The sequence below is a fragment of the Priapulus caudatus genome, unplaced genomic scaffold (genome assembly GCF_000485595.1).
Source record: "Priapulus caudatus unplaced genomic scaffold, Priapulus_caudatus-5.0.1 Scaffold72, whole genome shotgun sequence".
NCBI lineage: Eukaryota > Metazoa > Priapulida > Priapulimorpha > Priapulimorphida > Priapulidae > Priapulus > Priapulus caudatus.
This window is the reverse complement of record NW_014577133.1, coordinates 443,980-457,792: the sequence shown is the minus strand read 5'-3', so window position 1 is coordinate 457,792 and position 13,813 is coordinate 443,980. Positions and strand designations below refer to the sequence as shown.

The following is a 13,813-nucleotide window of genomic DNA, read 5'->3' as shown; positions in this document are numbered from 1 at the left end:
GAGGTGGAGGAGGAATCGTGGTGTACGGGGCTTCGTGGGTTCTTTGTGCAGGCGTGTCAACAATACAAGTTAAAAACACTCAGCATCTTGGAGTGTGTGTGCGTGTGAGTGCACATGTGCGTGCGTGCGTATGTGAATGCGAGCGTAAGTACAAGCGAGCGTTGTGTGACTGCGTGTATGCATGCGCTGCGTGTGCGTGTGCATACAAGTGTAAGTAATCATTACTATCACAATCAGACTGCCTCGCGTGCCGCGTCGCGTCGACTGCACACCCCTGCTTCCGACCTGCATACTCACTGTATTCGCTGGAGCCCTGGCTCCCCGCGACGCCGCCGCGACCGCCGCGCGCGTCGGGCTGTGCATGCGGGGCGGGGTGTCTGGGGAGAGTCGATGTCCGTCGGGGGGGCGGGTGCTCCGGGGGGCGGGGAAGCATGTCGGCGAAGTCAGCACGTCGGGCGCGTCTGGCCGGGCTGCGGCGGCGCGCGGAACTGCGGCTTGCTGGCCGCATGCGGCACGCGAGGGCGCCGCCATCGTCGTACGCGCCCGCGCCGCCGCCGGCGCTGTAGTGCGGGCTCATCATGCGCTCGTGTTCCGAGTAGACGTGCGGGTCGTGAACCATGTCTGAAGTAAGACAAGGAGGAAAGCACATTAGTGCACAGTCACCTCTATCACCTCAACAAGACGCAGCTACTAGCAGCGTAGGTCTCAGATTGCAGATGAAGCAGCTTAACTGACTTTGACATGGAGACGTTGAGAGGGATTGCTAATTTTATCAATACGAATTATGGTGAGGGTGATTGTGCTGAGAGGAAACAACACTGTGTACACGTAGTCCCAGTGCCATACTACCTCGCTTAAGATGTGCGTAAGATTAGTGTCGGCACGTAAGATGTGTTTAGTGTTTAGTTTAGTTAGTTTAGTTTAGTTAGCGTTTAGTGTCGGCACGTAAAATGTACACCGTACTGATGCTCTCGCTATAGAGTAACAATAGCAGAGCACAGTCTATCAACGGCGCTGCTTTGATCTTGCAGCCCACTACGAAGCATAGCTCAACCATGCATCTAGTATATCCGCAGAAGTTATGAACATATGCTATGATACGAGAATGATTTTAGGATCGGATCCTAGAAATTTAATTATGCCGAGAATACATCGCAGGCTATTCTATAATACATGCGTTTGGACAGAAAATTTGATAGCATCAGAGTTGTAAGCAAGAGATAGGCAGTGGAGAAATTGAGAGAAAGCATATCTGAGAAGGAAAAAAAGAATTACAGAGAGGGACAGAGAGGGACAGAGAGAAAGCGAGAGAGAAAGAGAAAGAGAGAGAGAGGGGGAGGGGGAGGGTGAGAGAGGGAGAGAAAGCAATAGAGAGCGTGTGATAGAGATAAAAAAAAAGACAGGGAAAGCGAGCGAGAGAGATAGAGAGAGGGAGAGAGAGAGAGAGAGAGAGATAAAGAGAGAGCGAGGGATAGAGGGAAAATTATAGAGATGGGGAGAGTTCACAAGCGAGCGACACAGTAGAGCAAACTAAACGAGCGCGAGAGAGCGAGAGAGCGTGCTGCCCCGCCACCACACCTACCGTCTACGCAGTCGTCGGCGGCATGCATATACCGTAGCTGGGACGAACCTGTGTTCGGCCGACTGTTGTCGGTGTTCGTGTCGCTGCTGACGCCCTCCGGCTTCACACAGCTGTCGTCGGAGCCCGAGCACATGCGGTCCGACCTCGCCTGGTGCGGAGACGCGGCGATGGGCACGAAACCGCGCTGGCTCTCCGGCAGCTAAAACAGAAGGGGAGACGGCTCGTTAAAATACGTGCAGGGAAGACTCGGGAGATGATACATCTTCTTACATAGCGCGTACACAGGTTACTAGGATGTATATATGCAGTGCTTACTGCGTTTGCTGGGTACGCAGTAAGGGCATGTCATGGAGTCATAGTAATGGGGAAAACTATAATATACTAATAACTATATAACGATAACTAAATATACTATAAACTATAATAATATTATATGATAGTAGTGATAATACATACATGCATCTATGCACGCATGAATATACACGCACGCACGCGCACACGGATAAACAAGAGAGGGAGAGATTGAGGAGGGAGAGGAAGAGAGGAGGGAGAGAGAGAAGGGGAGAGAGATGGAGAGAAAGGGGAGGAAGGCAGAGAGGAAGAAAGGGAGAGAGCAAGAGCAAGAGCAAGAGAGAGAGAGAGAGAGAGAGAGAAACTGACTCTAAAAGCCAGTAGGATTTAAACTACTACAATACTTTATTTGCACTACCTATTCCCAGCATCTTTCCCTAACAATCAACGCTTGTTTTACGCATATTTCCAGTCCCGCCTCCTATAGTAGCCTGTTATTGTGTTATTGACAACACAACGCCCGGGGAACGAAAATCAATAACACCTTGTGTGCGCTCACATTAATTAAAGGTTCACCCATGCCTATCAAATGCGGGGATCGTATAAAATTTCGTTGCTGTGCTGTTAGGAATGCCCGCACACCGATCGCATCTCCCGAGTGGCACGGCGTTGCAATCATATGAGAGCAGTGTGAATATTATATGTCGCCGTGCGTTATACGTCTTAATCAAGTGAAATCATCCACACCAATATCCCATTCACTGCACCTCCCTTCTTCCTACTATCTAGACTCCCAGTATCTGTGACCCTATCTCTCTCTCTCTCTCTCTCTCGCTCTCTCTCCCTGTCTTTTTATCTCTATCGCATGCCCCCTCTCTCTTTCTCCCCCTCTCGCTCTCTTTCTTTTTTATCTCGCTTTCCCCCCCCCTCTCTCTTTCTCGCTCTCGCTCACTCCCTCTTTCCTCCTTTCTGTGGTGTTCGTGCGCTCTCTCTCTCTCTCCTCTCTCTCTCTCACTCTCTCTCTCTCTCTCTCCCTGTCTTTTTATTTCTATCACATGCCCCCTCTCTCTTTCTCTTTCTATCTCGCTTCCCCCCTCTCTGTGGTGTTCGCGCGCGCTCTCTCTCTCGCTTCCTTTCTCTTTCTCCCTCTCTTTCACTCGCTCCCTCTTTATCCCTCTCTCTCTCACTCTAGAGCTCTCACTTCTGGTTGCTACATCCCTTCTCGGATTCCTCTCTGTATCTCCCCAAGCAACAATTAACACCATCTCTCTCTCTCATGTAGTTAACGCTTAAACGCTTTACTTCACTGGACAATGACATTAAGCGACGCTAATAAACGCTATAATAAGTGCGGTAAACGTCAGCAGCTGACACTTACAAGTGTCTGTGCGCGTGCGTGTGTGCTTGCGTGCGTGTGTGTTTGCGTGCGTGTGTGTTTGCGTGTCTGTGTGCTTACGTGTCTGTGTGTGTTCATGTCTGAGAATCAGATCCCAGCCGATATGTGGGACCTGACAATGTCTGTGTGCGTGCACGTGTGCTTGCGTGTCTGCATGCGTGCGTGCATGCGGGTGTTCTTGCCTGTCTGCGTGCGTGTATGTGTGAATGTTTGCGTGTGTGCGTGCACGTGTGTCTGCATGCGTGCGTGTCTGCATGCGTGCGTACATGCGGGTGTTCTTGCCTGTCTGCGTGCGTGTATGTGTGCATGTCTGTTGTGTATATGCGGGCATGTGTGCTTGCGTGTCTGCATGCGTGCGTGCGTGCGTGCATGCGGGTGTGCTTGCCTGTCTGCGTGCGTGTATGTGTGCATGTCTGCGTGTGTGCGGGCATGTGTGCTTGCGTGTCTGCATGCGCGCGTGAGTAGATGTATGTGTGAAGCGTGAAGTGGGCTCTATTTGCCGTTAACCTGTACTGAACCGAGCTAAACTACACACATGAATATCGAGCAACCAGCGTGTGGTAGGGATTCTCTATTTACCTACACACCCACCCGCACTATGTAACAACCCCTGCTCAACAACCGCACCCTAACAGCCCGTCTCCTCGACAAATACTACCACGACCACACAAATTTACTATTATACCAATCAATAATTACGAAATTTCCATTCAATTTCCTATTAACGTACCGTGAGCGTCACACGCCTCAAGGAAGGGCTAAAGGGTATAGAGCGCTATCATGTCTTTATTATTATTGCTATATCTTGGCGCTATATATTACTATATCTTGACGTTAGCCACTAATGTTTGCGTACCTGCGGAATAGGCGGTCGCTCCATGTTGTTGGTCGGCTTGCCGATGAGTACGTTCGTACTGGCGTACGGCTGGGTGAGGCCGGGCGGCTGTCTGTAGAACGTTTTCAGGTTCGGCGTGTGTATGTTGTTGACCTCGGCGTAGTCGGACGCACTGCAAGAGACACGTGAGCGACACGTGAGCGAGCGTGTCACACGACAGCAGTGTCGACAGGCAACGGGTACCGGTGGGTGGGTGGGTGGATGGGGAGGATTCACGCGGTGGTGGTGAGGGGTCACGCGCAGGTCAGCTATATGAAGACTGTAGTCGGTGTCCGCCACCAGTCTCTACCCCTCATCGTCATCCTCCCCACTCCGATATTAGGCTCTCCCCCTTCATCCCTTCCACTCCGACACCAGTCTCTGCCCTTTAACCGCATCCTCCCCACTCCTACATTAGACATTCGTACCTGCCTCTCATCCTCATCCGTGCCATATACAGCAAAACATGTTTTATTCCACAGAGAAACAAACGACAAACAGCGAGGCGAGAGCGCGAGGCGTTTCCTCAGAATGTTAGCTTACTCATCAGGTGATTCATCAAGAATTTCTCAGTGAACGCACGTAATTACATATGTGTCACTAGCCTATGCGACCAGACATCCTACCCTCATTCCTCCCCACACTGACATACATACACTACTAGCCTGGGAGAGCCATACAGGAAAAATGAGACGAGAGAAAGAATTTGAGTGAGTTAGCACGCACAGAATAACAGGCACCTGGAGCTGGCTTTATTGTATATACCAATACCTGCCTATACACGAGTTACACGGTTAGCTTTTGCACAAATCGTCTTTCAGAAATAAATTTCGCTCGGAATTTTTCATACTACTCCATTTCTGCCAGTGATAAAAACAAAATGGCTATAATACGCCGAAGTCAATTTGTAAAAATTGACAAGAATTTGCAACAAATTCGCTTAACCCGCATTTCACGATATAACTAACTGGTTCGTCTCTTAGAATCTTTTGTTTCATTGTACACGATACTATTATCAATTTGACGTAGAACCGTGGAGCATATCTTCATACATCTTTATATATATACATGTTTATATATATATATATATATACTTCTTTGAACGACGCCGTGAATCTGATAATGGCCGCTGGTTGATAATGGATACACGCACCTGTTCAGATCGTTGTGCTGTGGCATGTCGAACTTGCTGAGTAGGTTGTTCTCCTTCTGCAGCTCGGCTAGCAGGGCGACGTGGTTGTGCTCGGCCCACAGCGCCTCACGAGCATTCAGGTTGGCACGGTGCGTCTCATCCGTCTTCACGGGCACAGCTGCAATACATGGCAAGCAACCGTCAGTAACATGGCAGGTAATTGTCAACAAGATGGCAAGTAATTGTCAGTAACGTGGCAAGGTAACTGTCAGTAACATGGCAAGTAGCCATCAGTAATGTAGCAAATACTTGTCAGTAACATGGCAAGTATATAACCGTGAGTAACATGGCAAGTATATAACCGTGAGTAACATGGGGACCATAGCTATGCCAAGTGCCTGGCAGCTATATGGCAAGTGCCTGGCAATTTATGTCAAGTCTCTGACCGTTACAAGATAAGTGTCTGGAAACTATAGGGCAAGTGTCTGGCAGTTTATGTCAAGTGCCTGGCAGTTACATGACAAGTGCCTGGCAGTTACGTGGCAAGTAACTATTAGTAGTATCACAGACAATTGCCACTAACATCCTAGTGAATAACCGTCAGTGATATGGGAGGGCAAACATTATTACTGCTGCAAGCATTATTTTATGTTACACTATGGTTCATTTTATGGAGTTCCCGTTTAAATTTTTCGGAATCGCAATGCAATAATGGCATTACATTCGAAAAAAGAACGGTCATACTTCAAGCCAAATCGACTCTCTATATGTAAAATCTTTAAGTGGTTCCCGCAGCCTGAATATATTCAATAGCAATTGCTTATCACGGCACCACACGAGGGAAGCTTGCAATCGCTACATCGAATATCATTCTGATGGATTTAACCTTCTCAGTCTCAGAGTCTTGCAAAACGTTCACGTTCTATTTCCGAGTGGCTGAACGCGTCTACCAAACTTTGACTGACTCATGACGTCATGTGATTTTGTATGATCCCAGCGCGAGCATTATTATCTTTTCTAAACCAGCTTGTTTTTCAATGTTGGGTGATTCAGGTGAGCAGTAACTGTAGAAGTAACAGTAGCAGTAACAGTAGCAGTAACAGTAGCAGTAACTGCAGCAGTAACAGTAGCAGTAACAGTAGCAGTAACCACAGCAGTAACAGTAGCAGTAACAGTAGCAGTAACAGTAGCAGTAACCGCAGCAGTAACAGCTAGTAGCAGTAACAGCAGCAGTGACTGATAACTGTACTAGTAACAGTAGAAGCAGCAGTAACTGCACTAATAACTGTAGCAGTAACTATAACAGTAACCATCACAACAACTGCAGCAGCAGTAATCGCGCAGCATACAGCTCACCGTTGTAATGAGTCTTGAGCAGCTTCTTGCTGCGGCGGCACCTGCGGCGGACGAGCCAGATGGTGAGGATTGCGAGCAGCACGACGAGAATGCCGCCGATGACGCCGATGAACCATGGCTCCTTGACCAGCTCCGAGAACTTGTCGCCCAGCGTCGGGTCGTTCGCCGCCAGCGCTGCCTCGTCTGTCCAGGAAAGAGAGAGACCCACGCGGCGATGTTAGTCTGTGTGGGAGTTGTGGGGGTTGTGATGTGTGTGTGCGTGTGCGTGTGCGCGTGTGTGCGCGCGTGCGCGTGTGTGTGTGTGTGCGTGTGTGCATGAGTGTGTGCACGTGTGCGTGGCGCGCTCGTCGTGGTGGCTGCATGCGTGGGTGTGGCTACGTGTGCGTGCGGCGCGGTGCTTGTGCTGTGTGCCCGCGTGTGTGCTGTGCATGCCGACTAGCGATGTGTACGTGCTGCCGTTGCGCGGGCTGTGCTGTGTGCGTGTGTCGTGTGTGTAGCGTTGCGTGCGCGGGTGTGTGGTGTGTGTGTCGTGTGTGTGTGTGTGTGTGTGTAGTGTGTGGTGTGCGTGCGCGTGTGTGTGTGCATGCGTGTGTGTACGTGTGCGTGCGTGGGTGTGTGTGCAGGTGAGGACAGTAATATATATACCAGTATGACAACTATATGCCAAATAATACAGGAACCGTAACTGACCAAAGGCAACTACGTTCTTTCAACCACGCTTATCGATGGTGGGCGGGGCTTATCGATGGTGGGCAGCACCTAATGGTGGTGGGCGGGGCTTATCAATGGCGGGCGGGGCATACTGGTGGTGGGCGGGGCTTACCGATGGTGATTGGCACTATCTCGCTGAGCACGCCGACGCCCTTGATCGTCTCGGCGACGATCTGCACGCGATACTCCATGCCCGTTGTCAGGTTGCTCAGCGCAAGGTAGGTGTCGCCACCGTCCACCGTGCGATTCTCGTCTGACTTCGTGTCGCTGCCGAGGCAGTACACCTGAACGCACGAAGACACGTGTAAAAAACACACACATACACACACATACGAAGACACACACACACACATCCACGCAAGCGCGCACACACACATACGAAGACACCTGAATGCGCGAAGACACGTGTAAAATACACACGCGTAGACACATATATGAAACAAACGCGAAACACAAACATGTGAATACATTTGAAACGCGCGAGACACACGCGAAATACACGAAGCCAAGTGAGTAACCAATCAGGCCAGTGACATGCACGAAAAAAGCGTGAAAAGCGCGCAAGACACACGCGTGACCGTAAATAAGTACACGAAAGTGCGTACTACATAACGTGGATATGCATGAGCGTGTATATATATATATATATATATATATACATGGGCGCATACACTTGAATGAACCACGTAAATACGCAGTGGCACGTACGAACACACATGCTCAGGGATAAGAAATGTGAACATGCATGAACGCACATGAACAGCGATAAGAAATGTGAACATGCATGAACGCACATGAACAGTGATAACAAATGTGAACATGTGCGAACACACACGAACATGTATCTCCCTCCATTGCACAGTCTGTTGTGAGCAGACACGACTTGCGATACGGCGACAATCGATCATTAATCACATTCACCACCTTCCGACGGACACTTTCGAAGACGTGACCACCATCCTAACGCACCGCTCATTCACCTCCCAGTAGGTAATCAACTACTATAGCCCGAAAGAGCCGATCGTACAGTCTGTCGACGCTAACGATTGACTTCAATTAACCGATTGACATTCAAGAAGAGGCGGCTGCATGATCGGTGCAAGGATGCGTGTCTTTACGTATCTGAGGAAGCGTGTGTGTGTGGGTGTACTTGCCTTGTAGCTGCGTATGATGCCATTCCTACTGTCTGCTGGTGGCGGGTCCCAGTACACTGTCATGCTGGTCAGGCTGGTCACGACCGGTCGGATGTTACCAGGTGGCGCTGAAGGCACTGAAGGAGTGAAAAAAACATGGATGATTAGTCTCTGGCAGCCTCCATCTGGCATAACTGATACTTTGCACCACCACCTCGACAATCTTTAGTCACCTTCAGGACCCTAAACCGTAGTTCTGAGGCAGAAAGCAGTGGTTTACCAATATTTACCTCCTAATGGTAATGGTAAACCACCTCTATTTACCTGCACATGACAGACAGTGGTAAACCCTACACTAGATGTCTCCCTATGGCAGAAAGTCACAACCCTAATAAAGTTATCTATACACGACAGACAGTGGTAACCCATTTCTACTCCCAGCTTACCCAGAAGCTACACCCCAGACCAAACAACGAGCCCATGCGAGTGCAGAACCACCAGAAAGAACCCAGGCATAAAGAACCACCTCGAGTCTAGCCGCCACACACGCACGCGCACAGCCTGACCTGTGCACCACTGATGATTATAATTATCAGGTGGCACCTTAGAGTGTGCAGCCGCTATTATCTGTCTACCGTGGGGCGCAAACACTCCCCGCCGGAGGTTGTCTATTGATTAGCGAAGGTTTCACAGGTTTTAGGTGCCGCGTTAAATTCGCAGTAATAGGGCACGGCGCGGTGTGGCAGCGGGATTCATCATGAGTGTATGGAGGTTGTGTACGCGGCGTGCGAACATGGCTTATAATCAGACCCGAGGTGTGCTGCCGCCGAAAAGCGTCATGTAACAAAGTGCGCGCAGGGGGCTGTGTGTGTGTGTGTGTAGTGTGTGTGTGTGTGTGTGGTGTGTGTGTGTGTGTCTGTGTGTGCGTGTGTGTGTGTGTGTGTGTGTGTGTGTGTGTGGGTGTGTGTGTGTCGTGTGTGTGTGTGTGTGTGCAATGTGTGTGTGTGTGTGTGTGTGTGGTGTGTCGTGTGTGTGTGTGTGTGTGTGTGTATGTGCGTGTGTGTGTGCGTGCGTGCGTGTATGTGTGCGTGTGCGTGTGTGTGTGTCGCAGCATACGTTGAACGCGAACACTTTTTCCTTGCGACGAGCTCTCTCTCTATTTCTCAGACATTTTCTCTAGATTTCTCTCTCTCTCTTTCCTTCTGTCTATCTCGTTTCTTTATATCTCTTTTCCTCCCCTTCTCTCCCTATCTCTCCCTCTATTGCTATCTCTCTCTATCTTTCCCTCTCCTATCTCGATCTCTCCCTCTCTAGCTATCTTTCCCTCTCCTATCTCGAAATCTCCCTCTCTAGCTATCTTTCGCTCTCCTATCTCGATCTCTCCCTCTCTAGCTATCTTTCCCTCTCCTTCCAACTGCTTCTCTCTCTCTCTCTCTCTCTTTATCTCCTCTCGCTTTATCTCTCTTCCTGCCTCGCTTTCGCCGCCGCACAGATCCACAAACAATTAGACTCGTCGTCGTGATTCTGCGTCGGCGTAATGCGTTTTGGCTTTGATCAGCCGTGTGCTTTATTCCTATTGATTAGCAGCAAGTGCTTCGCGGATGCAAATACGCGTGGCCACCAGAGGCACGCACGCACACACGCACGCACGCGCGCACGCACACACGCGCGAACGCACACACGCACCCACGCACGCACGCACACACGCGCGAACGCACACACGCACGCACGCACGAACGCACGCGCAAGATCGGGCGACAGCGTGCGTAACAAACCAAACCCCAATTTCATAAGCAAGTCACTACTCTCTGGCTGTGGTGTCAACGTTGTAGTAGTAATAAACAACGTGACCCACAATCAAATGTGCAGAGAAGCATGAAAATTTTTGTCAACAACAATGGTGAAAAACCAGCTTCTTAGTTATTATAATTTGGCCAGGGGTCAGGCGGATCTCAACGAGGGTTCAGGTGGGTCTCAACCAGGGCTCAGGTAGGTCTCAACCCAAAGTCAGTTGGGTCGCATACCAGGGGTCAGGCGGGTCACAACCCGGGGTCAGGTGAGTCCAACCCAGGGATCAGGCGAGTGATAGCAAGTGGTCGGACAATTCAAACGTGAGCCACTGTCTTCACGGTGGGTGCCTCCACTCTGCACGATTAAAACAATAAAATGAAGAAGCAACCTAACAGAAACCCTCCCCCCACCCACAGGCACTTGAAGCGTTTCAATAAAATATAATGCTAACTAAATACGAAATCTATTTACTACCAAATTCTTAATGTTTCTATACTCTGTTTCTATCTATACTATGTTTCTACTATAGTGTACTATATATATAAGTGTCAGTGTGCACACTGCAGCCGCGTGAGGAATGGCGGCAGTCAGTGTTTGTTGCACATAGGATTTGGACGGAATTTACAGGAAACTGTTGGCAATAATAGGTGAAAGAGAGTATAAAAACATTACGAATTTGGTAGTAAATAGATTTCGTATTGTTAAGTTAGCATTATATTTTATTGAAACGCTTCAAGTGCCTGTGCTCCCACCATCATACGAGATCGCACCTACACAGTACACCCCACTGCCACCACCACTGCTGCTGGCTCAACCGCCATCGCCCCCTCTAATAAATCCCCCCACGCGCGTTCGTCCGCTGCCAGCTCGTCCCCCCCCCCCGGAGCATGCGCACCGCGCTCGTCCACTTACCGTCCTCCAGGGTGCGCTGCGTGACGGTGTTGCTGACGCGGCCCTCGACGGCGTCGTAGAATGGCAGCACCTGGCAGTCGTACTGCACGTACTGGCCGAGGCCCTCGAGCGTGTAGAAGGTCGCGTCGGGGTCGAGCAGGTTCTCCGTCTCGTAGTCGCCGCTGCCGCGCCGGTAGCGGATGTAGAAGCCCTGCAGGTACTCCTTGTTGCCAGTCACCTGCAAGAAGGGGAGGGTTGTTGAAGAGAAGCAGAAGAACACGCACACAATACGCACGCACACGCACACAATACGCACGCACACGCACACAATATGCACGCACACGCACACAATATGCACGCACACGCAAACAATATGCACGCACACGCACACAATACACACGCAAACGCACACGCACACGCACACAACAAACACACATGCACGCACGCACACACACAAGTGTACCATGAAGGGGAGACGATGGTATCAGATGAGGGGAAGCAGATGGAAGGAGAGTATCGTCACACAGCGATACACGGGAAGTCAAGCGAGGAATCAGCATAGAGACGGAAGTGCGGAGGATAAACCGATGTATCACCATGGAGACGGAAGTGCGGAGGATAAACCGATGTATCACCATGGAGACGGAAGTGCGGAGGATAAACCGATGTATCACCATGGAAACAGGAATGCGGGGGATAAACCAATGAATCACTATGGAGACAGGAGTACAGAGCATAAACCGATCGACCACCACGGAGACAGGAGTGCTGGGGATAAACCGATGCATCACCATGGAAACAGAGTGCGGGGGATGAACCAACGAATCACCATGGAAACAGAGTGCGCGGGATAAACCAATAAATCACCAAGAAGGCGGGAATGCAGAGGATAGACTGATAGATCACCATGGAGATAGGAATTCCCGGGATTAACCAAGAAGTCGTCACAGTGACGTGCGGGGAGATCCACCGAATTATCATGGGAACGCGAAAAATCTCTTCGAAAAACGCATTCTCTTCTTTGCCTGCCTGACGAGGCTGACATCCCTGCATCTTCTCCTATAAGATGACAAGCTACAGCACTCCTTTCATAAGCAATTACTGTGTGGGGGTGTGTGCGGGAGGAGTGTATGGAGGAAGATTACAGAGAGAGCCGAGGATGCAGAGCGGCTTACCTCCCACGACAGCTTGATGGCGGTGGACGACAATGCCTCCACCTGTTTCAGCTTCACGTGGTTCTTGCTCAGCTTCTGCCGCACCACCTCGGGGTTGTAGGGCGCCACCGTCGGCCGTGGTCCGCCTGCAACAATGCGCGCGAGTAGCGAACGCTCCGGTGAGAGGCGCACATTGATAATATACGGTGAAGAATCTTTATTAATTTAATTAATTTTAATTTAATTATTGCATATATTATTATATAATGTATTATTAGCTCTTGATATATATATATATATATATATATATATATATATATATATATATATATATCTTGCTCACTGCCTCTCTCTTACATATAACAACACTAATGATGAACACAATAACGAGCACTGTCAACGCTACCCGACTTCAACAGTTTTTTCGTAATTTTTAATAAGGTGTAAGTTTTAAATCGCAACCTGATTCCACACAGCATGGCTATTACTTCCGCACACGGAATTATCCTATCCGGCACACGCTCACCTTTAGTTGTGATGGTCTCGGAGATGGGGCTGGGCAAGCTCAGGCCGTGGTTGTTCATGGTGCGTGCGAGGAACACATACCGCGTTCCCGGACGCAGGCCGCGGATGACGAACGAGTTAGTCGGAATCTTGTCGTCGACGGTCACCCAGCCTTCCTGCAGATCCAGACTGAAGTAACCTGCGACACGGCAACAACACGGACGTTAATCACGATTCGAAAGTCTTTCAAAGACTCATACATTCGTTTTTGTCAACGCAGTAACTAAATCATGCTACAGCATTGTGAAAAGTAAACGCAAGACTATTGAGTGACATGCCTGCCACACACGTACTACGTTATTGCACTACTCACGCGAAATTAGCAAATCGAAATCTGACTCTGCACTGCACAAACTCACGCACACACTCTTCCTGCTAACCAATACGTATGCGTGCCAAAACAAACATGCCATGCTATTCTTGAGAAATTGAACATTGACACTCCCCATGACGCCACTACAAAATCTCTCCACCACATGACTCCCCTAGCTTCACATGAGATAACTGCTCTATCATCGTTGCTTTAACGAAAAACACACTCGCTACCTCCAACACCATAAACCTAACCCCACACCACCACTACCCAACACCACGAAATCCACAAATAAACGCCCGCGCCTCTTCAACCTCGTCGCAAACGACACCCCCGACCCGACCCTTGACCCGACCCCCCTACCTAATCTCGACCAAACCCCCGACCCCCTAACCGACCCCTGACCCAACCCCCTACCTAATCTCGACCAGACCCCCGACCCCCTACCTGACCGCCACCCGACCCCTGACCCGACCCCCTACCTAATCTCGACCAGACCCCCGACCCCCTACCTGACCGCCACCCGACCCCTGACCCGACCCCCTACCTAATCTCGACCAGACCCCCGACCCCCTACCTGACCGCCACCCGACCCCTGACCCGACCCCCTACCTAATCTCGACCA

General features: G+C 50.0%; 1 protein-coding gene across 1 annotated transcript in view; it reads right to left on the bottom strand.

Annotated features, from left to right (window-relative positions):
* LOC106821417 (roundabout homolog 2-like) overlaps nucleotides 1-13,813 on the bottom strand; it is a 71,888-nt gene that overhangs the window by 2,909 nt on the left and 55,166 nt on the right. The window contains exons 13-22 of the mRNA XM_014826205.1: nucleotides 12,838-13,014; nucleotides 12,333-12,457; nucleotides 11,179-11,395; nucleotides 8,497-8,612; nucleotides 7,455-7,626; nucleotides 6,632-6,814; nucleotides 5,297-5,453; nucleotides 4,126-4,276; nucleotides 1,583-1,781; nucleotides 226-621 (exon numbers count right to left, since the gene is read on the bottom strand). Coding sequence (XP_014681691.1) covers nucleotides 226-621; nucleotides 1,583-1,781; nucleotides 4,126-4,276; nucleotides 5,297-5,453; nucleotides 6,632-6,814; nucleotides 7,455-7,626; nucleotides 8,497-8,612; nucleotides 11,179-11,395; nucleotides 12,333-12,457; nucleotides 12,838-13,014 — 1,893 coding nt within the window. The remainder of the gene's footprint in view (nucleotides 1-225; nucleotides 622-1,582; nucleotides 1,782-4,125; nucleotides 4,277-5,296; nucleotides 5,454-6,631; nucleotides 6,815-7,454; nucleotides 7,627-8,496; nucleotides 8,613-11,178; nucleotides 11,396-12,332; nucleotides 12,458-12,837; nucleotides 13,015-13,813) is intronic.